The sequence below is a fragment of the Leptosomus discolor genome, chromosome 8 (genome assembly GCF_034619465.1).
Source record: "Leptosomus discolor isolate bLepDis1 chromosome 8, bLepDis1.hap2, whole genome shotgun sequence".
NCBI classification, from domain to species: Eukaryota; Metazoa; Chordata; class Aves; order Leptosomiformes; family Leptosomidae; genus Leptosomus; species Leptosomus discolor.
The window spans coordinates 13,914,524-13,941,921 of record NC_141398.1 but is presented as its reverse complement, the minus strand read 5'-3'; the positions used below and the strand labels follow the sequence as shown (position 1 = coordinate 13,941,921).

The following is a 27,398-nucleotide window of genomic DNA, read 5'->3' as shown; positions in this document are numbered from 1 at the left end:
TGAGAAGAGCTGCCGGGCTGTGGCAGTGGCATGCCCCTTTCTGCTCCTCAGCTCCTGCACTGGGGGAGGAAAAGTTGCATTTTACCCAGGAGAAGCCTTCACATCCTGTGCACCGCTGAACAAGAGCCCGGAGTTACCCGTTTATGCACAACTTTTAGGACACCTGCTCCTGACTTGCAAGTGAGCAGTATCTATTCCCAGTCTAGTGCTCATTTTAGAGGGTGAGGCATAAACTCAGCTTAATCCCTGTCATTTATCACTCTGTTTTGGGGACAAATAAAGCCAGATGCTACCCTTGTACAGCTTCAGGGCCCTGACGGCTCTGCTCTGCTGTAGCAGCTGAACAAGGCACCCCCCGCACCCCCAGCAAACCCTCCCAGTGGCAGGCTGGGGAGGTCAGCTGTCACAGACCCTGGGGGCATCGCTTTCTGGGGTGGAACGGAGCAATTTCAATGCTTATATGTCTGTTTCTCTAAGGGCAGCCTTAATTCAGTCAAAGGGAGCCTGCAGTTGACTGTAGCGCAGGCTTTCTTGGTCTTTCCTTAGCTATTAGTGCTGCCTCCAGTTGTTTCTGTATGAGCTGGCCCTCATGTGGCCACGTGTACTGGATCAGATCAAAAATCTCTCTAGCACTTATCTAATCCTTAGTAGTGGCCATGTAGGGAAGAAGGAGTCCAAATATGGGTTTTCAAGTAATGATTCTTCCCCTAAAGACTGCTCCTGGCACTTGGTGACGTGTGGTCCATAGACTTCCAGAGTGAAAGACAGTACTTTTGTAGTTAATGTCCGTCAGCTGAGTTTTCTCTGTCATGATGTTTAAGCCCTTTGTGAACCCATGTGAACTTTTGCCACGTGCTACATTTTGTGGTGGAGAACACTAGAGCTTGCATGAGCAGTCTATGAAGAAATATTTCTGGTTTTCTTGAACGGGGCCCCTGCATAATTCAGGCAATGCTCTGTGACTTTTGTATTGAAAGAAAGCGTAATTAAATGTTTTGTATTCTGCTAAGCTGCCTATGTTTTTCTACAAGTCTATTATACTGCCCTCAGTCTCTGCTTTCCAGTTGGCTGAACAGTCTTACTGTATCTGATTGTTCCTCTGACCATCCTTTTTGCTCTTCCTTGGATCTCTTCCATTTCTACTGCATCCTAAGCCTCCCTTCCTGTTCCTGTCCTAGGAGCTTCTGCTCCCTTATCCTTTCAAGGACAGCAGCTCCTAGGTTTTTGTTTGTGAAGGTGTGCATACAAGCCAGAGGATGCAATGCCTTCTCAGGCACACTCTCTGAAGCACTCAGTTTTCTACAGCAGATCAAACGCTTGTTCTGGCAATTGATTATAAGTATTTTGAGGCAAACTTTGTAAGCTTTCAACAATTTTCATCCTTGTTTAGCCAGCTGTTTTCACAAACCACATAGTCTTTAGTGAAAAACCAAATTAATTTTTCTACCCACCAGTTCTGTAATTATCAATTTGTTTTCTTCCATGACTAGCTGTGTGGTGGGGTAATTTTTCAGGAAGCTCTAATCCTCACAGCTTGCCTCATTTCTGTATTTGTTTTTGTCTTTGGACCTGATTCTGAGAGTACTACAGTAATCTGAAAACTAAGAGCTGGCAAGAGTCATGCAGAGCACATTAATATCCTGTAGAAATTCAGCAGCAAATAGAAGTATCAACAATCAAATACTGAAAAGGTCTAACCAGTGTTCCGAAATAGGATGTATCTAGCATTCTTTGTGGATCAATGAAACTGTACATTTTCAGTACTGAGCTTAGCCGTTCACTCGTCATGGTGGCAGAACCATACTTTTACCTTCCTTTTCTCTTAGCAGTTAGACAATTAGTTTTGGAGAATGGACAGGTTGTAGAGAACACCAATTTCATAGCTGTTTCACTGCCTGTTAATCCCAAATGCTAATCCCACACCTCTGGAGAATGTGTTTCAAAAGGCAAGATGGAAATCGGTACCTAGAAGTGTCTCCACGAGCCTGAGGGAAGAGGAGGGGAAACTGACTCTTGAGGGACCGGAGAGCAGCACTCAGGCATCACACCACTGTCTTCGCTGTGTTCCTAGTCACACACCAATCATCACTTGGACAATACTGCCCAAGAGCAATTCTTTTATCCACTCCATCTCCCTCCCAGCCCAGCTTTTCTGAGCTCTTTTCTTAAGAGCTGTACTTGTGACTGCAGCTGAGCTGAGTTCAGAGCCCATAAACCCAGGCTGTGCTTCAACTCAGAGCTGGCAGCTGCACTTGTAATTACACCTTCCTGTTCCCCAGTTGTGGCACCAGAATCTTGCAGCCAACAGACAGAAGACACCTGATTATAGCAAATCATACAAACCTGGGTAACCAACAAGTCTGGTAAGACCCTGTTAATCACAGCTCAGCGTCTTGCGATGAACTGATCTTTCTTGCTAAAACATCTGCTAATATCTGTGCAAAATGATGAGCAATTAGAGCAGAACGGCTTCAGGCTAAAAGTTTGCAATGTGAGTGTTACACAAACTAACTTATTTTGAAGTCTCAGATGTGACTAATCGCAATATCTAACGAAAATCATATAGCTCTTGGACATAGTTGTTGTTCTGGTAGGTTTTCAAATACTAATTAAATTGTGCTCCAAGTTAAGGAAGGAGGACATAAGATTAAAAATGCAGAAGCAACCCAAATTAAGGCAATGTGGATATTTCAAAGGAAGGTATCTCTTTTCTCCATCTGCTGATACTGTTACTGAAGTTTCCAAGATGTTAGACAAACAATGCCCGAGACACAAAGCAATATACAAGCTGAACATTTACAAACCAGATTAAAGCATCACTAAATTAGCAGTAACGTAAACCCAAAATCATCTAAAGTTCGACTTACTTGAAGGGAAATGGCTCATCTGGTGATGTTTTTCTCATCTGGTTTTGCAGGTACAGGCTGAAGCACCGATTTGGTGTTAAAACGAACCTAATTTTAGGATTCTGTGTATCAGGATAAAAGTGCTGTAAAACACTATAGTGCGATACAAATTTACTCATAGGTTCAAATGCACGTAAGCTGTTTTGCCAGGTGAACGTCAGGCCAGGAGGCTTCACGTGGGATCAGATGTCTGCAACTGATGCAAAAGCAGCATGTACCTCCTATCAATCAGACAGTTCAATCTGTCCCACACCCCCATTTCTGGCCCAGGCTGACTTTGTACTGGTGACGTGCTGACAGCGCAGGTACCTGCTGTTCACGCCTAGGGCCACCTTTCGCAGGTGTCGCTCTGCACCTGCCGCAGCTGCGGGCAGTCGGGACAGCCACGCAGACGTCCTGCCCTGCCGTGGGGCAGGCCTGCCAACACCTTCTTACTGCGCTGGTGGGTTTTTCCGTGCCATCTTCTTGTCCGTTCCAAACTCAATACATACAATAAAGTAAGGTGGGGTTTTGGGGTTGGGTTGGTTTTTTGTTTGGTTGTTTGTTTTGTTTGTTTGGTTGTTTTTTTACAGGTTTGTGTAGAGTTACAGTTCCAATGTTAGCACAGCTTCCTTCATCTAAGCGACAAATAGGTATCTTCAGACCTTTTGTGAGCAAGCAGAGCCCTTTCAACTCAGAGAAGAGTTACGTTGCTGCATGCAGGACAGTGAACTTTAAGCACTTTAACGTGCATCTCCACCAGAGGAACATTTTTGGCAGTGTCAAACCCCAAAATAAGTACTCTGCCTTTAGGTGCCGATGAATGAGTTCCGTAATGCCCACACGTAACTCATGCCCCAGTGCAACACAAACGCACACGAAGACGCAGCATGCAGAAGCCAAAGTGTGACTAAGGCTGCAAGTGGAATGCATTTGATGGCTTCTGTGGATGAACAAGGCAGAAACAGAAAAAGCATTGTGTCCAACAAAAAAGTGAAACATTTCTAACCTTCTATTATTGTATCTGCCAGAAGAACCACCAATCTCTCACCCCCCCCAAAATGGCTTTTTTTAAGCAAAAACATATTTTGTGCAGATGTGCTTTTCCACGCAAGTGCTGATGGACCAAAGTGTTCTGATGCAACAACTATCAGGCCAATAAAGTGCTTTATGCAGCGTGTACATTCCCAGTGAGTTACAGCTTTGTTTTATGACCCAAAAGATGCTTATGGTTTATTTCCTGATTTGATTCTAGTAACCTTCCCAAATGAACATTGTAAATATCATGGCAGAATATCCCCAATAATTTTCCTCAAACAGAAGGGGTGAACAAGTTCTTTTTTAAATAAAGGACAGTCTGTCCTAATAGGAATCATAAGACAGAACAGCCAGAATAAAGATATCCGGGGAATTCTATTTTCCTCTTAACTCTTCTTAAAGGCTGTTTAATATAACCCACCCAAGTAACCCAGAATTAAGGCAAAAGATACAGAGTGTACAGACATATCCAAAAGACAACATTCATTCCAATATAAAATGAATAGCATTGTATTAACGTTTATTTCTAATTACAAGAAACAGAATATCAGTCCCTTATTTGTACAAAAATACCTGAAAGATTACAATTAGGTTCACAAGCCAAAAAGCTATTTACAGTATGAAGCAAAGCATATTGAATAAAGGTTTTGTCTCTTAAGTTAATACCTTTTGCATTCCCTGAAACTTTAAACTTTATTCCATTTTACAGTCACTAAATCTTGCATTGTGACAATATAATTTACGATAAGCAAGTCTTGCCACTGGAAAGGTGCATTGATTGGTCAAACTGTCAGGTATTTAGTGCAGAAAAGATAAAGACAAAACATCTAAACTGAGGCACGTGTTTCTTCAAGATTAATTAACAAATAAAAAGTTTTTTGTACTTTAACACCTATCGTAACATAACTTAACTAGTAACCTCATTACCAAAATGGTTTGGCATTTTCCTTCTCAACATATTCAAGATTGCTACATGAAGTATTTATTTAGAAAATAAAATCACAGGCAAAAAGATAAAAATTCAACAGGCTCCAAAACAACCCTGAGCATCCCCTTTACATTCATGTCATTTAAATACAAAAATAAGAGTCAAATGTCCTTCAGTCCTTGGTATTCTGAGCTGGCAGCCAGCTGAATCTGTTGGAAAACTAAGGTGGCATTGACTGTTTTCCAGCAGAAAGAAGACAAAGCAGTGATCTGCTTAAGTAAGATTGTTGCCACTTTGAAGGTGGTCACTTTCTCAAAACAGCTCACTTAAGCTGGGAAAAGTACAAAATACTAAGTCAACCATCTACATACAAAAATCATGATTCATAGTCAAACTTTTATTCTCAATTTAAATAAGATGCAAGGTTTTTTTTATAAATATGAAACACTGCAAATACTATTCGCCTACTGGGAAAAATGCATGGTTGCCACTAAGCTATGTAAACAGAAAAACTTAAAACTACAGCATAAATGGTCTTATTAAACTGGTAATGTAGTCAATACAATTATCTTTTTTCTCCTAATAGGGGCCAAATAGAAGCATGCAAAGTGAAGTCAGACTTAAGTTAGCTTAATTTCAAGGTTTTAAAATACATTGTCTAGAAAGCAGGAACACTCATTTCACTATGTACAATTAAAAAACAAAACAAAACAAAACAAAACAAAAAAGGCTTCTACTGAAAACAAAATCAAGTTTCTTCATTTTTAATATCTAGACATTAAATGGAAAAAAATACTAAATGTGTTCTGTAAACTAAAATACAGTGTTTCTATACCATTGACATAGTTATAAGCTGATATGGACGACTCAGGCAGGTTATGGTTTGTCTTAAGCTATTCTCAACACTACATGAAGACCTAAAGGTGTGGGATTGGTTTTCCTTCTTTACCCTTTCAGATGGCTAGGATTTCAAACCCAGTGGCAAATATTCGTAAGGATGAACTAGCCTGCGCAAATCGTTTACCCTCTTAAGAATGCTGCCGTCTGCCCAACGCTCCGCAGGTTCCCAGGGTGGAATACTTCTCGCTGCGGCTACCTGCACCAAGCACCGGGAAGGGAATTCCCTGACACTTCCTGCACCAGCCGCGCTGCTGAAAGAATGGTATTTGCAACTGGAGGATCAAGGTGGGACTGGTCTAACTTCAATACCAATTTATCATCAGAAAGAGTTATTGTGTAAACATTACATACTTCATTTAAACATTAACAATAAAGTAGTTCTGATGACAAACCAGCACCAGAGCAGGATACGTGCTTGTCTGCCAAGGATACTGGCGTGCAAGTAGTGTGTATGACAAAGGGATCACCTGTTACCTCGATGGATGGTATCGCCAGCAGCTAGTTCACAATCAAATGTGTTTCCATTCCCAGTATGTTCTTTCTCACTATGTAAACTTTCACGGCCCTACAGAAAGCAGAAGGGGTTCAGTTCTTTTTATGCCCTATTCCCCAGGAGAGCTTTGTGTCACTGTAGCTTTACTATATGGAAAGAGCTCTTTGAAACAGTCTGAAAATTCAATGAGCTATAAAGCTAAAAACACTGGTTTTGTTTTTGTTGTTGGTTTTTTTTTTTTTAATTTTGTCACACTAAGACTACCCGCAGAAGAATCTTCTCACAAAAAATGGTGGTTTCAAATACAAGTGTAGTCATTCAGTCCTATTCTATTTAGTAACAGTAAGTTTCCTCAGGAAAACAGTCAAAAGGCTGTAAAAAACAAACCACCACTCCAATAATAAAAATTTGTGCATAGAATCTAATACAGTCTTTGCATGACTGGATGCCACTAATATGCCATCAACATACTACAGCCATAATGCTACAAGTCAACAGTTTAAGAGTACGTATATGGTGGTATGTTCTTTTAGAATTGTATCCTCATTGCTTCTTCAAAGACATCTGCAGATCATCGAACCTCAGGTCTCCAGAGAAGTTTTGAGACACGCGCGCGCACACACACACACACTTCTTGATTTTCTTCTAGATCCTTTTAGGCTGAAGCATTCCATACATTTTAGGGTGCAGATTAATACCCAACTCCTGCATGAATTTTAAAAGCCACATCAGCTCCTAATATAGGCTGCATACAATATCCGAAACAAAGTAGGAGTGCAAAAAAAGTGATCAATACAAAAAGTAAACACACTAGTCTTAATTGTCAAGATTATTCCAGGGCAAGAGTTCTTTTCAAAGATTTCTCTTCACACTTGTTCCTGTTAAGTGGCCCAGCCAAGATAGTTTCCAGTTTTGCTTCAAATTTACTCATGGTTTTACATACCCTCCCCCCATTTTTGGGATGCTGGGACACTCAGCAGCAATCACTCTTAGGTGTTAGACAAACCAGCATCTTGGTCTGTTGGCACCTGTCGAATCCATCCCTTTCAGAGTCCCAAGGTGCATAATATTTTATTTATTTTTACCAACTTACAAATCTGCCAATTCCCCAGTGTCAACGTTCTCTTACAATAACTCTTCTAGCAAATCCAGTCTTCAGTGAGAGTCAGATTTGAGGTCATAAGGCCACTCGGATGCAGTGGTGTTTGAGTTTGCAGGGCAAGACTCCTTTGTTTAGTTGATAGAATTCAACAAGCTGGATTAGATCACTGAATTTGGTGTTCCCATCATCCAGGCTGAAAAATATCTGTCCATCATCTTCACACTGGGGAAACAAAAGATCCTTTTCAAGTCAGACTGCAATGAAGAGATGCAAGCGTGGCAAAACACAGAGCGCAAGCGTGTGACGTAAGATAAACGATGGGCAGTGCCCAAACAACCGAGTGCCAAGAGATCTCCATGAAACCATGCACAGCATTAGAAAAGAACGTGCATTAACCCAACTTGAAATGTTTTGTTTAGCAAAGTGAAAGCTCATGGGCAGAGTAATTGAAAGTTTTAGACAGCACTGGTCTTCACTACACAAAACAAAAATACACACCCCCCCACACCACACCACACCCCCCCAACCCCCGTGCTCAATTTGTTAGCTGTTTGTAGAACTGGCAGGAGAAGAAAGGGAAGGGGGTTTGGACCAATAAAGAGGTCCACGTGATCTTAAACTTCTGATGCCTTTTTGATCAAGATAAAAATCAAATAGGTTCTTGACATCTCAATGTAACATTATTTTAAGCTCAACATCCCTGGATAACGTCCAGAATAAAACTTTTTAAAGTTTCCCTAAGTTATTCTATGTTTGCCGAAGTGATAGGGAGACAACTGCTGCTCTTGTTGCTGCCAGTCACAGAGAACTGGTTCTGTGCGCTACTTACATACCTAAGTGACTTAGACTAACTTTCCAGGCAATGTTAACAAAGAATATTAATCAGACATTTGACAATTCTAAAGAATACTTGCTAATGGAAACATCCCTGTTAATTACATCAGTAATTAATAAAAGGTCTCTTCAGATGTTGGCAAAGCTTTATGATTTAAATTTTCTTTTTTTTTTTTGTGATCAGTATCAAAAATAATCTACTTACCGGCAAGATCTGAAAATGCTTTATTTTTTGATGATGGCACAGCGTAAGTACAAATGCCTTTGGATTGCTTTGGCTGTCCCGGAGAAGAAAGAGTCTAGGAGAGAACATTTTTAAGTACACACTGAATACCACAATCCCTGTCTTTGTAAATAATCAGAACTATTAAGTCATTTTGTGCTATTGCCTAACTCTTTAGTTGCATTAACAGGCAATTCCATAACCTTTGCTTTCAATTTTTATACTATGGCTATGCAACACTAATAGATGAAGAAACAAGAAGTGGAAGATACATGACAGTAGTTCTTCCCCTGTGAATGTATGTATGAGGCTTTATTAAGGGTCTCTCTAACTGAGCTTTCCATTACCAATATGTACTCTCATGAAGAAAATGTTCTCATTTAATTCCAGAGCAAATCTGGATTTCCGTAGATGTGGAAGTAATACTCGAGAACCTGTTCTCACTGTATCTTACATCAATCCAGTGTTAGTTCAATGGCTTGCAATTGCACAGAAACAGCTCAATACTTTCTTAAAAAGCCTTATCAGTTAAGTACCATCCACATTATCAAGATGGGGAAAACACACACTGATTTTTCCTCTAAAACAGTCACCGTATTTTTCCCCCAGCATCATTGGAAAAGAATATACTTTAGGAATATAGCTAGCAACTATGTAACTGTCACTTTTATGTTGACTCACAAAATTGAAGTCCTAACTCAAATCGTTAAATACGTACTTAAAAGAAGAGAAAAAAATCTAGTCAAATAATGTTTCCTCCCCTTGACATTTATGAACTAAGGAAGAAGAACCTCTCCATGCCACAGGAAACAAGAATATACCTTTGGCATAAGGCTCACAGTGCTAATCCCTAGTGGATTCGTGAGATGGCCAAGCACAGTACTGGGGCAGGCCTCAAGCCCTCATAATTGCTAACCACTAAGCCAGGAACACACTTTTTGAAGGCTGAGTTGCAAGAACTCCTTGTAGTCTTATGAACCCAGAAGAACTTACTCCATCTCCTCAGAACCGATTGAGAAATGTCAATACCACAAAAATGCACCATCCTAACCCGGGTCAGTCCAACAGTCAGAAACAGGCATGTCTTGCCACCACCGGAAACCATGCATGATATTTGAACATTCCTTTTTAGTCCTAGCAAGACCAGATGTGTGGAAAGGGGACCAAAGACTTTACACATTAGGATCCATCTGAGGGAGAAAGATCTTACTTGCCCTGTGGTTACTGCAGTTCACGCAGGTATGTCTAAATTATCTTTCATCTAGCCATTGCAGATAATGCGTGGTATCAAAAGCTGGTGGCACAAAGCAAAGCTCAGCATAGCTGATCCTGCAAGTGTTTACTCAACCTCTGGCAAGCAACGGGCTGTCCACACAAACAATGACTATAAAGATAGATGCATCCTCAACAACAGCTTCCAGAAACAGCCAAATGATAGCAGTATCATCTGCATATATACACTGCTGAACATCTTACAGGAGTCATCAGAAGACTGTTAACTTTCTACCTTCTTTTGTTCAAGAACACACAGAGCAGGAAAACACAGGCAAGATGTTTTTGTCCTGAAAACCATGATCCTTAGATCTCAGACCACATAGGTAACATGGTTCTTTTGCCGCTGACTGACCTCACTACAGCCAAACTAACCTTCACCTTCCACAGTGAGTAAGCTGGCTAGGCACAAATTTAACACTGCCTCAAAGGCATTAACACATTTATGAAAACCCCAAGGATGGGCCACTGGATTCCTAAGGCAACAAGTCAAAATCAGCCCAAGACTGTAAAGAAGATCTGTAGCGTGAGAGACCCAGAAACCCATCAAGTCAGCAGTGCTCCTTTGCTTTCTCAGCCTCTCTCCTCTGTTTGAGCTGCACAGCTAAAACACAATAGACTTATCCCAGCAAAAAACCCAAAACAATAAAAACCCACACTGCTAGATACACTAGCAATTTATATTTTGCTAATGTATTTCATTCTTCACAGAGGTTAGTGATGCTCCCGAGTCAGAAAATGCCAAAGAAAAGTTTGAACTTGACTGTCTCTGAGGAGCCATCATGGAAGTTACTACCTTAACCCTGACAGCAATGAAATTAATGAACCAAAGGCAACCATGCTCTTCCCATCCTACAAATTAAGACCTGCTGAATGCAGTTTAAGCAATTTCCCTTCAATAATCATAACTACATATAAATAAGGGAAACAGATTCTCAGAAGATACTCTCAACTACAGACATTTCAGAGAGCGCTGGAACAGGTAATTCACTTCTTTGTTCTACGAGAGAAATAAATAGTGAGAATCATCATTAACTGCTCTGATTCATGCAAAAGAGCACAAATGGCTGACAATAAATTTGTGGGTAAATGGCTAGGTACAATAGACTACAGGAATTAATTATTTTCAAATTCTAACATTCTCTAAAAATTGATTGACTGTTGGATTAAAGAAAGTTTACATGTATTCTTAGTATTTTGTTTTTCAAATGAAGAGTTAAAACGCACTTCTACAAACATGTATCTGACTTTTTGAAATCCAAGCAGGTTATAATGGGGAGTACTCAAGAATCAGGTTACTCAGAAGTGGTCACAAACCTGTAAACCCTTATAGCAAGTTGTGCTCTTGTCTAGAACACTTACCATCAGATCATAAACACTAAGCAACAGAAATACCTACCCATCTACAAGCCCTTGTTGTTTAATAATCCTGTGAGATTCTTCTCTAGAGATTCTGCCGTGAAACCAGTGCTGTGTCCTATGAATAACTGGAGGCGAGAGGGAAAAGAAGGAAAGAGAAGATGGTTAAAACCAGTAACATATGCGGCAGTTTTTTCCACAAACTAATTATTTAAACATTTTAAAAGTGGGTATAGTTTTGTTACAGAATATAAAATATCTTTCATCAATCTATATAAAAAATGAATCAATATTAAAAATTGCACCAGCTGTTGCATCTACTTAATATACCAAGTAGACAGGCACTATCTCCATGTATCTTCTGATTTGCAAAGGTATGATTAGGTTAATGAGAGAAATCTCTTGTAATACTGGCTTTTCATAGCTTCTTGAAAATGCTGGGACTAAACAATTCTTACAATACAATATGTAAGCTAACGAGTTAGAACCAAGTCTCTTTAACTCTCAAATAATGAAAAGCACTTTAGCTTGTGCTTTTAATAGTGGAGTTACCCCAAATATTGTTATGTTTATTGTTTTATTGATTTTCAAATGGTATTTTTAAATCCTGTTCAAAGAACAGAAAGATAGAATAGAAACACAGAATAGCTGTGCTGCTTCTAAGAAGTCCAGCATGTTAATCAACTTACAATCTCAAAGAGATGTTCAGGACTCACATTACAGGCATCTGTATTTTACATTATTCAGTTATCACAGAATGAAGGCTATTTTGAAGACTCTCATTTTTACCCTCTGAAGTTTAACATATCACTCATTTACTTTCCTTGTCTAAAACAAAGAATTGACTTCTGGGTTGTTTTAAATGGAAACACTTAAAGAGTCCCTACTTTTATAAAATCTGAGTTTCCAAAGGTTAATATGGAAGAAAGCTTGAGTGCGCCTTCAAAGGGAAACAAGTTCCTTCCACTACGTATGGGTAAGCATGTTAATGCCACAGAAGCTACTGATAAACGTAACATTGTATTGACATCAAGGCATTAATTCTACATGACTGCACTCTATCTCTGCCTCTATATGAAACAAAACTTCTATTTACCCACAGAGGCCTCTGATACTTTGCTTACAAACCAGCAGAATTTACCTGTACTCAGTGTGGAAGGATGGAGTGGACTTTGGCTACCCAAGATGTTCATTCTTGTGCTACGTTTCTACAGAGAAAATGAATTACCGTTAAATCCACACTAAAGCCTCAACAGAAGAGAATTAGTGCACATGCAATACAGATTTAATTTACAGGAAACTGGGGGCTGGGCAAGTTTAATGCAAGGATGAGAAAAAGAAATGCAACTTTGAAGAGGGCTAATCTACAAGCAGCAACTCATTTCAGTTGGCTTAAAACACAAGCCAGATGTTAATGATGAAAGCTTAGTATCTAAAAAAAAAAAGAAAAAAAAGGAAAAAAAAATGACAGAAAAAAGAAAAGTCTGATATGTTTCTGCTCAGGCAAAACACCAGGCACTCCGTAAATCAAGCAGTATTTCCCTCCCATACATAAAGCACCAACTAGTGCTTCAGTAATGACTCCTATTCCCTAAGAGACGAGCATGTGGGAAAACTTGTACTGCAGCTGTCTGTCCACAAGACACTATAAACAAGTTACATCAGTTTTCATTGCAAGAGGTCCTGCCTCTTGTATATTCTGCAATTAAACTTACTGGGAGCAAGCCATTAGTCAGAGCCCCAGCCTCTTCCATGTGGGGAAGCATTTAATTTGACATATTCCTCCTCAGAGACTGGTTTTGCAAACTGGCAGTAAAGTTCTGGTGGGTCTGCTTTCCCCCTCAACTTTCCTCTGGACACTAGGGGGACAGAGAAGCAGTGGTAGAAGGTTGTTGTGAATGTGACAGTTTTGCTAAAGATGGATATTGACTTTCAGATCTGCATGCTTGCAGTGTGATTGCTTCAGGTCGGAGCTAAGCTATACTGTGACCAGCACTGCACTAACATCATAGCACGCTCTGTGTTTTGGCTCTCAACAGACACTTACTAATTACAAAAATAGAAAAGAAGAGAAGATAGCTACCCTCCAAGCATGTCCTTCTTCCAAGGCAGCACTCTGTGCTTCAGCAGGATTTTCAATAACTCTTCCTATTTGCCCCGAAAAATCCATTGCTACTAGTGAGTTTTCAGATACACTTCTCTGAAAAGGAATTTTCACTTGTTTCAAAAAACAGGGAAAGAAAAAACCAGCTTGAGAGTTTCATTTCAAAATGTTTTGGTTTCAGATGATTGTCCCAAGTTATCCTTTAACAGCACAGAAAATACATCTCATTTTTTTCCCCTTCCAAATATTTGCAAACACAAAAATAGATGGCTTTTCTTTTTAGGCCGCAGGGGAGGGAGAAGATTCAAAGGCTGAGAGTAAAATCTGTATTGCTCAAGTTGCCCACTTGCCCTATTACTATATTCCAGTCATTTTCAGGGCCAGTTGGGATCCAAATATAGGATCTTCACTTTTAGACAGCTAACAGTCAGCTCTTGGCCCAACATATTTTAGGAAATTTACGTGTTCGTTTTGCCAGACCTAAGCTGGCTTCTGCAGAGACAGCCAGATGTCTCTGTACCATACATATCAAAGTGCCTGACGTAGCCAAGATTTTTCAGTCATGTAGATCATGTAAGCCTAAGATAATGGAGAGCCAACCACGTAAACTGTACTCATGCGAAAGGCGAACTTTACATTGATTTGCTACACAATGCTGAATTTACATTTCTTAGCTTAAGATTTTCCACTTTTAAAATGCAAAAGCAAATGTATCTTTTCCAACATCATACATTAATGAGGTAAAGTTCATTACTTACTACTGGAGTGGAAAAGTGTGGAAGCATGGCTTTTCTCTGCTGGGGAATTCTGTAATTCTGATACAGTAGCATTCCATACTGCCAAGAGAAATGCAGGGACATTATTATTCAAATATATACCCTAGGAAAAAAACTGTAGTGATTTCACAACATCACTTACACTGGAGCAAAGTGCCACCAGTTTATTATTTTCATGATCAGATGCTGTCCCAAAGAAATCTGCATTGAGTAACAGTGACTGGCAGGTGGCAATCGAGCAGTAAATATGCACGACAAGTTTTATTTAAAAGACAGTACTTTTACAAGCCTGAGTGAAGTACACAGGTAATGTCTGCCACTCTCAGCTATCACCACATTTTCCTTGTAGAATACAAGCTTTTACTCGAGGTCAGAACACACATATTAACCCTCCCCCTCTTTTTACCTTCTGGTAATGCGAACTTAAAAAAAAAAATCTGCAGAAGATGTTCAAACTCTGTTTTCATAATGATAAAAACTAAGAATCTTTCTAATTCACTAGCTCTTTTAATAAATTTCAGCAGGAAATAACACTTTTGGTACTTTTCTCATCCTTATAAAAGTAAGGTGATTGAATTCCAGTCATGCTCCTCGTTGAACATGATAAATTTTAGCAGCACTAGTAGCTAGGATGGTAGGAAAACACCTACTCAGTGCCTTCCCTAGAGGCACAGTGCTAAAGTACAGCAACATTGCTTACTGAATGTTCTAACTGAAATGGTATATATATAGTTTTGTAAATAGGGTAATACATGACTATGGAAAACTAAATCAGTAGGTTAATAAAAAGGAGAATCATGACCACAGCCTTGCGGCACAGCCTTAATTTTCCCTGACTATATACCTTTAATCATCTTTCAGTGTTCCTTAAAATCAACCCCTTTTTTTTCCCCTAGTGTTAACTGCCTAAGGGTGAATGTTACATGCCAGTATACAGAAATTACTGCCATACAGTACCGTTGCTGCCACAAGTCGCACTGCAAAGAAAGATTCCTCTGAACGGTCACAGCAAGATGCATGTCTACTTATTTGGTAATAGCTAACTCTGTACACTGTGAACGAATTTCCTTGCCATTCAGGAACCTCAGTGCCTCGACCAGTGTAACTCATTTCTTCAGAACAAGTGGCACAATTCACTACAATTATCTGATCCTCTGTTTGAGCACTTTTCCCACAATGCAAAATTTTGTGTAAATAGGGAAAATAAAGGACAGCTGAGAAGAAGCATGTGGAATTGCCTGGAGACTAAACTCTTGCCGTAATTATTAGCGTATATTAAACATGAGTCAAGTTAAGTAACTGGAGAGTGGATTATGATAGCCAGCAGAGGTATCAGCTCCACAGAAATCAAATATACATCTTGTACCTCGGACTGCTTCTTGCATCCTGGCCCATACTACAGCTAGTGCACCTGCTTTTGTAACAACTTCAAGTAGGGATTTCTGTACTGCAACACAGAGTCTCTTACAATGAACAAGCAAGGTAATTTTTGGAGAGCATCCAAAGAGATGCGCTCTGGTTTGGTAGGTGACCCCTTAACGCAGATGGGGAACAAGCATTGTCTTTTCATACCCACAGGCCTAGGAGTCTGGTTTGCTTTCCCTGCTCTTACAGGGTTTTGCATGATGGACAGTCTGCACAGGGAGAGGAACAGGTGATTGTAGCAAACATTTGTTATGTCTTGAGGATAAACAAATGGGATGAATTTTTTGAAAGGGAGTGGAGGAATAAACAATGCTCATGCAGCGACAGGAATCTCTGTGGCTTCTCCTAGTCAATGCCACACGTGGACCAGGAAGCAATAAAACCTCATACTCTTTCTGTTGCACCCACCCCCTTTTAGTCCCTTGGACGCATGCTGCAGGAATACATCTTCAGCTGGTGGGTGTGAAACGCTGGTGGGGAAACGGGCATTTTGGCAGAGAGGGGTGAGAGGGCTTTGCTGATGTGGGCTGCTACTTAGGCAGAAGTGGTGACTCTGTTGGTTCAGGACAGAGAGACCAAGTGCTCGCAGCGCCCCTGGGTTACACGCCCCATTTTGGGCACAGCCCGGCACACGGCAGCCACCAGGACACTGGTGGGCTGACCTCAGTGGTTGGAGACTGAGAGCCGTGCCCTCATTTCCAAATCTGAAATGATCTGTGAGGTACCAAGAGAGCCGAAGTTGACTGAGCTCAAGGTTCTCCACCCTATTTTGGTGGACATGTATCTAGTACCAAGTACCGCAGTACCACTTTGTGCACGCCTCTATTTTTTATCACATTTTGTACATTACACTTTGACACAGAATATTAGCGAGTAGGATAACTGCGCGGAGGAGAGGTGGGAACTTCATGGGTAACACATTATCTGTATTTATTATATTTTTTATCTATGTGTATATTCCCTTTAAAATGAGGGAGGGCGTAGGCTGACAGAACACTGTCGTTTTCAAGGCAGCATCTTCAGGGAAAGATTTAAAACCAAATCAAACCAACCCAAAACTTTTGCACATTTCCCTATGAAGATCAGAAAGTTCTCTGCTTCAAACAGTGCAAAATAGTAAACTTTCTCCTCAGCTCCTTCCATGCCAATTTTGTTTCTAAAAACCTGTGAAGCCTCCTACCATATTATCAAGAAATCTCATTGTTTGCTCTCAGATATTAATAACTTTCACACAGAGATAGGGTTGCTTATTTTTGTTACATTTTTTAATAGAACCTTCAGAAAAGTGGAAAAAAAAAAGCAAAGGCTCTAGAAAGCACTCTGTTCTATTTAAGAGTAGAGTTAATGTTACCATTATCAAGTCATTTTCTTTAGCTTTATGGTAACTTGCAAATACCTTGTTAAGCAGTTCTTTTTATTCATTCACATATCATAAATTTGGCTCCAAAACTAAGATTATACTTGATTCATATGCAGAAAGTAATGAAGTCAGTCCCGTGCTTAAAACCTTAGGAGGGACAGGCCTACCTGGCATTTTGCTCTCAGATGTATCGTTCTGGAGGCAGACGATATTTAAGAACGTACAGGTATTTTCTCATGAACAAAATAACGAATGTGACTTAACTATAGGCGTAGCTCTATTCACAGAGTAGAGATTAGGTACCTTGAGGAGTCGAAAGGCAGTCATCCAGCATGTCCTGCTTTGCTCATCTTCAGCACACAACAACCTCAGTTCCTTACTTTCATTTCTCACTCTGTTGGGCTATAAAGTATTACAGGCAAGTCAGCTACATTCAGGAGAAAACCAGTAAGTTTACTGCAGAGTAAAAGCAGGTACAGTATTAGTCTAAGAACTGGCCAGAAAAAGCTCACACCACCCTGAATTAAAGTCCAGGAGAGGCTGAGCATGCTTTGAAAGAAATCACGTTCTCAGCTGGGTCCAGTAAGATAAATGTCAGCACCTGCTTTGAAATACCTTGCAGTTCTGGCAGTTTATAGGCACAAGGTACTCAGGCCATGCTAGAACCAGAACCAAGGTGTTTGGGGTGTTTTTTTAAGAATTGTGAGAAGTTTTAAAAGCCCCCATTTAGAAGTGAAGAACCAAAGTTTCTCTAACTGAAGGTTACTGAAAGTCTGCTTCCATCAGTTTAGGATCTATCCCGCAGCTGGTCTCTACTCTCTGAGGAAAACACATGCTGTCTAGCTCTGGAACGGCTACCAGGAAGGAGACTACTTCACTGCTGTCAATAAAACCAGCTCCCAGATGTCAATAAAACTAGCTCCCAGCCTTACTTTCTACTCAGAAAATTATATGGAGCTTTGAAATACTTTCTGAACCTATCCATCAGCACAACAGTTTTTAGAATCCTCAGAGGCAACTGCTTATTCTTATTTCCATTTTCCAAGACAACTTTCTTCTTCAAATAAATGCAAACCTCTGGCTCACAATAATGGTACAATCACACCAAGTCGGAGCATGATCCTTTGTTGCTATATATTTTTGGTGCTCACTGTCCAGAGAAACTTCCCTATTCAGTTAAGAGTACTTGGGAAAAAAAATTTCCTTTGTGAGGTGAACCAAGGCCACCTCACAGGCACACCATGCTTCAGCACTGAGCTGATCTTGCACAGAAATTTCCCAAGCCAAAGGAGCACCAGATAAAGTGTTAAAAGTGTCACATAAAACGATCGCAAGATTCACAGGACATGCCTGCCAAATGAAAGACGTTAAAGATCAAGTCCTCATGACAGAAACGCTTGCTGAGTTTTACACACAAATCCCATTTAGATGGGGGTTGGGAAGACTCCGAGCTACCAATACTGCCTTGAACTTTGGGAAAACTTAATGAGGCGAATTACCTTTATACAAAATCCATACTCTGCAGGTGCGTTGTACAACTTCTTGCCTGCAATCAATGAGAAGATATTGCTGTCTTCTAGGTCAGCCAACAATTGCAAATGTCTTGGCTCCTGGGGAAATAACGTTTTATCATAGGTTAAGTGTAAGATTTTGGCAGATCTTGCTGCAAGCTTTGCAGTCTCTCAAGACCAGCCTCCAACAGAGGGCAGTGTATGAACACTGCTCCGTTCTCAGGCAGCCTGAAGTGGACACAGCATGTCACCATCTAAATATCAGCCTACTCGCAGAAGGTGTTTTATACAAGAAGCTGACAAAATACTTATTCGAACACATCACATTAAAAATGGCATAGCCTATTATATTGCTCCAGAGATATCTGAAAGTTAGATAATATAAAATATTGCTCAAGCTATCATTTAAACTAAATTCATGAACCATGTGCTTGGAGAGCATGATTTTTCTTGCTAACCTTGTCAGCATGACTCCAGTAGCCACAATTACGTAGTCTGGCTAGTTTGTTTTCATTATATAACAATGCTACACAGCCATTTTCATGCATTGAGAGTCCAGAGCTTGACTGCCATTTGATCATGGCTTACTTATCCTCTTCTACGTGACAAAAAATAGGAACACTGTGTGCAGATATTTAAAAACCAGCAAAAAATACCCACTGTAAAAGCAGAAAATCCTATCACAGGTTAGTACTGTGCAATTTGTTTTTTAATCTTACCTTTGAAGTTCCTTTTGTAGAACAATAGAGTCCTGATCTCCTCAAACACACGTACAATTTCTTCCATGATTTCCTACCCAGCTCTTTCACATGCAAAAACCCTTGAATTTCAGGGCAGCTACTGGAGTTTAAAAAGTTCTGTAGAGAGGAAAATGTAAATGAGGGTTGTGTCCTACCAATGGATCATAAAACTGTCACTGTATTTGCAGAACAGAGAATCAAATGGCCAATCACTTTGCTGACCTGGGGGGCAGTTTCACATTATGCTTAAACTGACCTAGATCTTTGAACAGATTTATGACCAAAAGGGATATTCCTGCTCCTCCCGTTAGGTCTACCTAGCTAACTCCTCCTGCCACTGATATTTTCTTGTTCTCTGTATCAATACTTAAATCTCCAATGGGACAAACCATTCCTCATTATTTTTGCACTTGGCCTGAAGGGACACAATGTTAAGCTTATTAATTCTTAAAATAATACCTTGTGACAACATTTCTGGCAACTAACTTGGAAACAGTGGCCAAAATCTGCAACTTTATCCCAAAGTTTTAGAATGGGAACAGCCTGTTTCAGGATTTTCCACATTAAAGTTTTACATAGCACACACACCTGTCCCAAGACAAGAGGTATGACAGCCAACAGAATATTTAACTCAAAATGAAACACAGAGCAGTCAAATAAGTGTCAGCAATTATACTAGACTTAAAGATCCAGAAGTATTTAAGTTCTTGACATAATTAGAGGGACCACATATGGAATCATTTGATTTGCGATACATCAAAGGATGAAAGTATTAACTATGGCTAGCGAATTGATGGATTGCTCCATTAGTACAATGAGCCAATTCTGTAAATGACAGAGGGCTTCCTCAGTAAGTTAAATGCCAAACTAAACAATTCAATAACAGGAAGAAAAATGCATAAACCAGGTTGGCGTAGATGCCTCTGCAATTCTTGAAAGTTGTGTTTTGCTGTTATTTGGTGGACAATCCCACGTGAAAAAAAAAAATAAATCAGTACCCTGTGTCAGAATTCTTAGTTGCATTAAAACCTATTTATTTTTTTCCAGTCCTCCTCCCCGTCTCATCTAACAGAATGGAAAAGAACAGTCAATTTTCCTCCTATTTGTGTTATGAATCTACTTCTCAACTGTGAAAGGGAAAGACCAAAAGGAGAATATACTTTCTCTGTCCAGCTAGAGAAACCAAAAGTAAACTAAGCTGCGTGCTTTTTTGCATATCTGAGCCAGACTGACACTAGGGAAAACAGATCATACTGTTGTTAAGACTAAAAATACTAGCTCTTAATGCAGTATATGATATTGTGAGATGATATGTAATATTTTTTCCTATTTCGTGTGTAATTAAAAACAGCTCACTTGCTCAGTGTTTGAGGTGGCCACAGAAGCAACATGCTTAATGACCACTGGGCTGCAGGAAATTTACCTTCAACAAATTACAACTGTCATTGAAATTATGAAAACTGGTTGTGCGTTTTTTTAAAAGGAAAGGTGTATTTAATATAAATGCTTTAAGGAAGATTGTTTTTTATGGTTAAACAACGAACCAAAGAGAAGGTACCCATCCTCTTTCCCCTGCCCTCTCGCACTGTTAACCCCCGTGACTTATGCTTCTCCAGGGCTGTACCTGACTGAGCCTTCCCAGAAGCAAACTCTTGTATCTTACAAGGCTGTAAGGTTTTCCTTTCCCTGCTGCTAGAGTTACCCTAGGTTCGTAACTCTTCCATCTTCAAGAGCATCCTGCTCTTTTAGGGAGCCTGTGTTAACAAGCAAACCCCGTTCTCCACTTGCACTGCAGGAAAAAGGGTCCAATGTGTGAACACCTCTGCTCCTACCAGTCTGTGGCAATGCCTGCTCACACCAGCTTTGGTTCCTGACTGCAACCCCGTTCCACATGACTTGCATTTTTAATTCCAGAAATTGGTTTGATTTTTTTTTTCGTTTCCCAGCTGGAAGTGGATGCTAATGTTTTAAATTCTTCTCAGTGAACCTGGAGCCAGTACTTAATGAATTTTGAAGCAGTTACAGCACAAAATGAGTGCACTAGTTCAAAAGTCAGTGGAAACTTCTTGTATTTAAACAGAGAGTCAGTGCGTATTTGAAAACACGCAAAATGACAGAAATCAAGCTAAATCAGTTATTTGTATGTATACTTTCTTCGTATATTTGTGCCTTCTGCTTTGTAATTTGCCTGTTATTCGTGGGACTGTCTTCCGGGCATCATGGTCTTACATTCTTAAGATAATACTCTTTTAATAAATGTGTGTTTTAATTTGGCCTCATGAGTTTAATGTCCCCCATTTGAGAAAACAACTAAAGTGAAAAAATATTTAGACTACAGGGTTTAGATTGGAGTGCTTAAATTGAGAGGTTGAAGTGAATGAGTTACTGGCCAGAGGCAGCCCACCCTTCAGCACCATCCTTGGAGGCCAACCAACTAACTGTGCCACCACGACAGCTCCTTCATAAGCAAGTAAGAAACCGTACAGCAACATCAAAACTTCAGTATAAACTCAGTGTATGTGCCACCGCTGATTACACAGCTCTACCAACACATACGCATAAGGTACTGTAATTCTTTATTAATTACAGGAATTGTAATTCCTGTAATTTCACTTGGGGAGCTTTAATTGGGATTACTTTACAAATACTACAAAAAATTTTCTGTAACTACTTGCACTTACTTCTTAGGGAATTACTTTTTTATATAAAAGAGCAGCTAGTGGGCTGAACCATGGGGAAGCAGTCCTTATTGTTAATTCTCGCCAGGCAAAACCAGGTGACATAAGAACTAAAGGAAAACCTCTCACCATCTGAAGCCCATCTTCTAATGTACACATGCATTTTTACACTTTCTCCTATGCTATGATGTGGAGTATAGAAGAGTACTTCTGTTTGGCTTTTTATAAGATGTATCTGTTTTTCCAGAAATAAATCTGAGACTGTTTTAGGAACAACACTAGGTGGCCAAACCAGGTACCCACAGAGTAAAATGAATATGAATGGAACAAATACCTACGAACCTAGCTAGGAATACTTTGTGTTTATAACTTAGACTCCCAATGCCGCTTGGCAAGGCCTTTGTCAGATATTTGCAACCTTAGTACCATATAGCTAACTCACTACATTGGCCTTTCTCGAACTAGCTATTTCCAGACCTTTGAATTCTCCCTTCCTTCCTCTCAAGATCTCTCAACATCTCCCCTCCAGCTCCAAAACCCTCTTTGCCCATGCGAATAACTTACAGTACCTGCAAAAGTTGTGACTGTGGGATACTGCCATTTGTTTGCTGGCACCAGGCAACCATTTGCTCTGGAAAGAAATTCTAGACACAAAAAGAGAAGACAATTGGAAGTCATGTTATATTTGAACGCTTTTACATAGAACAAGTGGAATTTTCTTCCAGCCATTAATTTTTTGAAACTATCACTCTTCAATCAATTTGGAGATCCTCTGACTCAGAAAGTAATACTAAGGCTTTCAAGTGCAGTTCTTCCCTTCCTTCTGCTCACAAAATGCCCATGCAGACAGAATGCAGATTTTTTAAAATATCTGATATGCAGCATTTCATAAGTGCATTTTCCCATCACTTCCTCTTCTACTGAGGGCTTTCAGGGATCTTGTAACAGCCTCTACTTTCTAGTAAAGGACAGGATGAATGGTCCTGCAGGTTGCATACGCCGCTAGCAACTCCTTGCTCATTACATATTCTGCCACCAAATTTCTCAGCTTCCCTCTCCACCCAGAAAAACTGTTCAGCAAACAAACCCTCTGTAACTCCACTTCCGATTTGGAAGATGCAGAACAGGAGAAATAACAAGTTTTCTTTACCCTCACAGGGGTAAGGCTGGATGCAAATGCATCAAAAGAAGTCAGGAATGCTGCAGGATCTCCAGTATGTACATCTTTACCTTTGGTACCACTCTCTTTCTATCCAAAATACAGTTCTTCAGTGCTGTATCTGCTTGACCCTAAAACCTGCTCAGTCCCTCAGAAGGCTCCAAACAAAGCACCATTTGCTGACCTTAATTATGAGAAAGAGCTCATGTGTGACTGTTGATGCTTTCATTTGGGTTCAACAGCCAGGTGATGCTCAGGGCTTGAAACCCTTCAATCTGTCAAGAGAAAAGCCCTTTGCAAAATCTACCCCTATATGTTTCAGGGTAACATAACAGACCCCGGTGTTTTTCCTTGTAAGGGTAGGTCAGCATAGATTCCATGAAATGAAACAATAAAACCCGAACAGGACACGTGTAATAATTCCACTCTGTGCTGCATGCCCTGCTTCATGTGCTAGACTTGAATAATCTCAAAGCAGACATCTACCTCCTTTCCCCCATCCCACAAATACAGAAGCAAATACTGTTTAACACACTAACAGGTGCTTCTACAGAGCTTTTTGATTTCAGGCATCCAGTACAGTATCTCACCCATACTGAATCTTTGCATGACAAAGGTCACACAGTTTTCTGACTGCTAAATCAATGACTTGACTTCAGATTTATTCCTCCAGTTCTCCTTTTCATTTGCTATGTTTTAAAATGCCTATCTAATTCGGTACACTGAGTTTACTATACACAGCAATTACATTAAGTCATTCTTGAAGTTTTTAAACACTATTTGAAGCATGAAGACATGCAGAAATGCCTGAAATAAAACAATGACTGGTTATAACAAGATGAATCACAACAAAAGCATTTCCAGTTTAGAACATTCGTCACTCTTCAGGCAATATAAATTTCAGTCTCTAGAGCATACAGAGAGAGGCTGAAGAGGAATCACCCTTCTGCCAGGTAAGTTGCACAAAGAATTATGAAAGCTAACATTTACCAGCCTCTCTTGAGCAGAAACAGTGCCATATGGCAACAGCTAATGCAACGGATAGGGAGCCTTCACATTCTTACACCAAAAGAATGAATTATTCTCTGATTGCAGGAGCCTGGGACTGAATGCCAAGCATTCTGGGTTTTACTCCCATGCTCTGTTATTAATTAAAGTATACCACGCGAAACCAATGTGCTAGCTCCTATGATACCAGAATTTCTGTACAACACTCAGATGTTCATAGGTTATCAGATGGGAAGATCAACACAAGTGAAAAATTACAAACACTCCATGTACAGAAACGTTTCACACAGTAACTCAAGGCACAGCCTCCGAAACAAGCACTAGCAGATGACAAACGTACGTGCAAGCACACGTGCGAAGATGCAGCAACTGTGCATTAGCGAATATGAGGAAAGGAATGAATTTATCATCCACAGTAACTTCAGCAATGAGTTTTCATGTGACCTCATGTACCTTTTTTCTTCTGGCATCACAAATGCCCGACTGACAGAAAATCTGTTCTCACCTAAAGCACCTCTGGATTACCCTTCTTCAGCTATCTAGATGGGTCGCACCAGCTGACACTGGTTCATGTCAACAGCCTGTTTCAACTTAATCGTTTAGAAAAAATGTGAAAAATCATCCCCAAATAAGCAGTTACACTGCAAACAGTTTAAAATTACAACATTCAAAGGCTCTTACAAATCCAGAAGTAAGTATAGCTATGACATACAATACTCTTCAGGCATGGATACACACGAGGACATAGAGAGGACGAGTTACTATGACCAGTAAAGCTGGCAGAGCACACTAACAAAGCACAGCCATAGGTGAGACACTGTTCAACACACGTAACAATAAACTGGAAGTTCCTTGCATGTAGTAAGTGCTTTAGTGATTACCCAGAGGGGTTTTTTTTTAATTATTGCTGTCAGAAATTAAAAGGTTTGGATAACACACACTAGGTGATCAATTTGCTTCAAATCAAGTAACTTTGAAGATAATGAGTAAATTGCACTACTGACCATTTTTCTTAAACCACCAAAGATTTCCCTGTTCTAGTCACCCTCCAACGTAACAATAGCCATTTTAAAACAAGTATATTTGGTAGCTTGAAAACACTTGAGGTTTTTAGGCTGAGAGGAGACCACAAGGAATTTAAACATTGGTAAAATTTCTTTGGAAAGAATTCTGTTTGTTTGTTGCTTTTTTTTTCCAATAGATGTTTAAGACATAACAGCGCCCAGCAATGTTACTGCAATCCATCCCACTCTCTGTGGTGTAAACAACTAAGTAATGAGACTCACCATGGGGTTTTTGAAAAATTCATATTTTGCGTAATTCTTCCTGAACAAAAATTTACTTTCACTTCCCATTGTGGACTCAACTTGAACTATGAGCTCATGATCTTCCAAGCACCTCTCTGCGGAAAAAGAACATCATGTTAACACACAGCCAACCAGCAGAAGCAGCGAGACCAACTTCCAAAGAACAGGAGTAAAAACATCCCAGTGTAACTCCGTTACCTTTTAAGAAGTTAGCAAAACGTATCATAGCTTTCAAACCATACTGCCATGAGGCATCTAAAGGAACCAGGGCGTAAGTATTACGAAGTTTAACGTTACATGTCAGCGTTCTTCAAAGATTTCCTACATCAGGGCTTCATAAGCACAGACTTTTGAGAAAGGAAAGAACGTTAAGATTTTTTTTGTGTGCAGTAGCTTAAATAACACACGAAATCTCTTCTTTTGGTGCTGGCTATATGCTGTGGAACTGGCAGGGTGGACAGATTTAAGGGGGAAAAAAGCTGCGGAAAGGCCCCCTTTAGGTCTTGAACTATCACAGAAATACAGTGTCCTATTTGATCACACTCTATAAAACCAGTTCATTTCAAGGTGAACTTCAGGCCTTTATTGTAGATGCTAGACAATGGGGTTTATTATGAAAGAGGTCACAGGATCTACTTTACAGGAATACTGACAGAGACAAATGTTTTGTACACATGACAGGGCAATTTTCTGCTCTAGATTTGGTTACAAGGTAACTCCCCATAACCACCACTTCTCTGGTCAAAAGAATGGCACATCAAAGCATGAACAGATAGCTTAACAAATCCAATTCACTGAAAGCAGTAACTCGAAAGAAGGCAACTGGGCTAAGGGTGCGCTACTTCTTGAACTCATTATCTTCCCAAATCTTCAAAAGTTTCTGAGAAAATATTTAGGTATTTTTCAAAAGTCTTAATAATCAGTACTTTCATCCCTTATCTAATAGGAAATAAAAAAAATGAGGTCAAACAAAAAATAACTTTCGCAAAGCTCTATCCAAAACGCGTGCGACTTGCTGGCCAAAGAAGTTTGGAGAGTCCCTTCCCCACTTCATGTTCCTGCATCCTCGCATTCCCACGGTTAGAAATGACAGGCTGCCACCCAAGTTCTCTTGGGGTGTTTTCAGGATAGAAAGCAAGCGGTCACTGGTACCTCAAAAAGTAGCAAGCTCTTGAATGTCACTTGAATTATTCAATTTAGCAGATTAATGTAAGTTCTTTGAAAATTTAAAACATCTCTGAACGATCCCACTGTATTTTTCACCTGCATTTAGACTGTCAGTCATCACCAGTTCATTGATGACTTCAGCATGTACCATGCAATGTCCAGCTTTGCTATAGATTGTGTTTCAAGAGGTTAATGTTGAAGATTTCCCATACTGGGCTGCTCTCAAATAAAGAGCTGCTGCTTAGAGCATTAGCCACAGCACCACTTCTAAGGGGTAGTTCTTCACCTAATGCACGTGACAATACTGCTGTTGGTAGCAGTTAATTAAGGACATTTTGCACCACTTCATCATTCACCACCTAAACCTCCACATTATCTAGGGGCTTCACAGGTGAATTTTCAGGTATTGCTGCTCATCTATGGTTACTGTCACAGTTTTAGGCAACTGGTTACATCAAACCTCCACCACACTACGATGAAGACGGTGGGCCTGAGAGTGGAGGGCCTTTCTGTTTTTTAAATGATGCTTCCTCCAAAATGGATTTAATTGTGTTGGTATGAATCTTCACCACAGTATGAACACTGAAAGACCACGTGTCCTGCTACTGCCTGCTTCTGTCATCACACCTGTCTTTGCTTTCCTAATGCACTGGAGGTTTCTCGCCTAAGGGCAGGGATGAACCGCGTCCTGCTCATTCTGACCTGAGGAAATACAGTATAGATGAACATTTATCAATTTGTTTTGTATTTTGATTGTTAGTTTGTGTAAATATACCCAGTGACTGCTTCTTAGATGCTTTAGGCAACTGACCTAGATGTATTTCTTTACTAAATCAAGACTCCTTTGAGATTACGTGGTGATACTCTGATACTCCTGCTGATTTAATGTTTACATTTTCATTTTAGTCGTGAAAGACATCTTGAAGAAAAGGTGCAGCACTTCATAGCATGTGCATGTAAAAAGGAAGCTAGCCCTGGCCAGTTTGCTACTACTTCATAGAAGTTGTGCACTGGGGAAGTCCTTGGTAATTTGCACTCAGTTAGTAGAAATGGGATGAAATGCCACTTGACACACCAGCAAGTCAACCTCAGCCCTGCTTTGAGCTTCCTGCTACAAAACTAGAAGCAC

At 40.0% G+C, this 27,398-nt stretch overlaps 1 protein-coding gene across 2 annotated transcripts in view; it reads right to left on the bottom strand.

Moving 5' to 3' along the window:
- Positions 1-7,421: 7,421 nt before the first annotated feature.
- Positions 7,422-27,398, bottom strand: part of GRB10 (growth factor receptor bound protein 10) — a 106,220-nt gene continuing 86,243 nt past the window's right edge. The window contains exons 6-16 of one of the 2 annotated variants that reach the window (XM_086469148.1): positions 25,082-25,197; positions 22,198-22,272; positions 18,930-19,067; positions 18,199-18,309; positions 17,003-17,101; positions 13,897-13,974; positions 13,118-13,234; positions 12,176-12,242; positions 11,075-11,162; positions 8,386-8,479; positions 7,422-7,568 (exon numbers count right to left, since the gene is read on the bottom strand). In XM_086469148.1, coding sequence (XP_086325274.1) covers positions 7,422-7,568; positions 8,386-8,479; positions 11,075-11,162; positions 12,176-12,242; positions 13,118-13,234; positions 13,897-13,974; positions 17,003-17,101; positions 18,199-18,309; positions 18,930-19,067; positions 22,198-22,272; positions 25,082-25,197 — 1,130 coding nt within the window. The remainder of the gene's footprint in view (positions 7,569-8,385; positions 8,480-11,074; positions 11,163-12,175; positions 12,243-13,117; positions 13,235-13,896; positions 13,975-17,002; positions 17,102-18,198; positions 18,310-18,929; positions 19,068-22,197; positions 22,273-25,081; positions 25,198-27,398) is intronic. The other variant, XM_086469149.1, reaches the window with a different exon arrangement.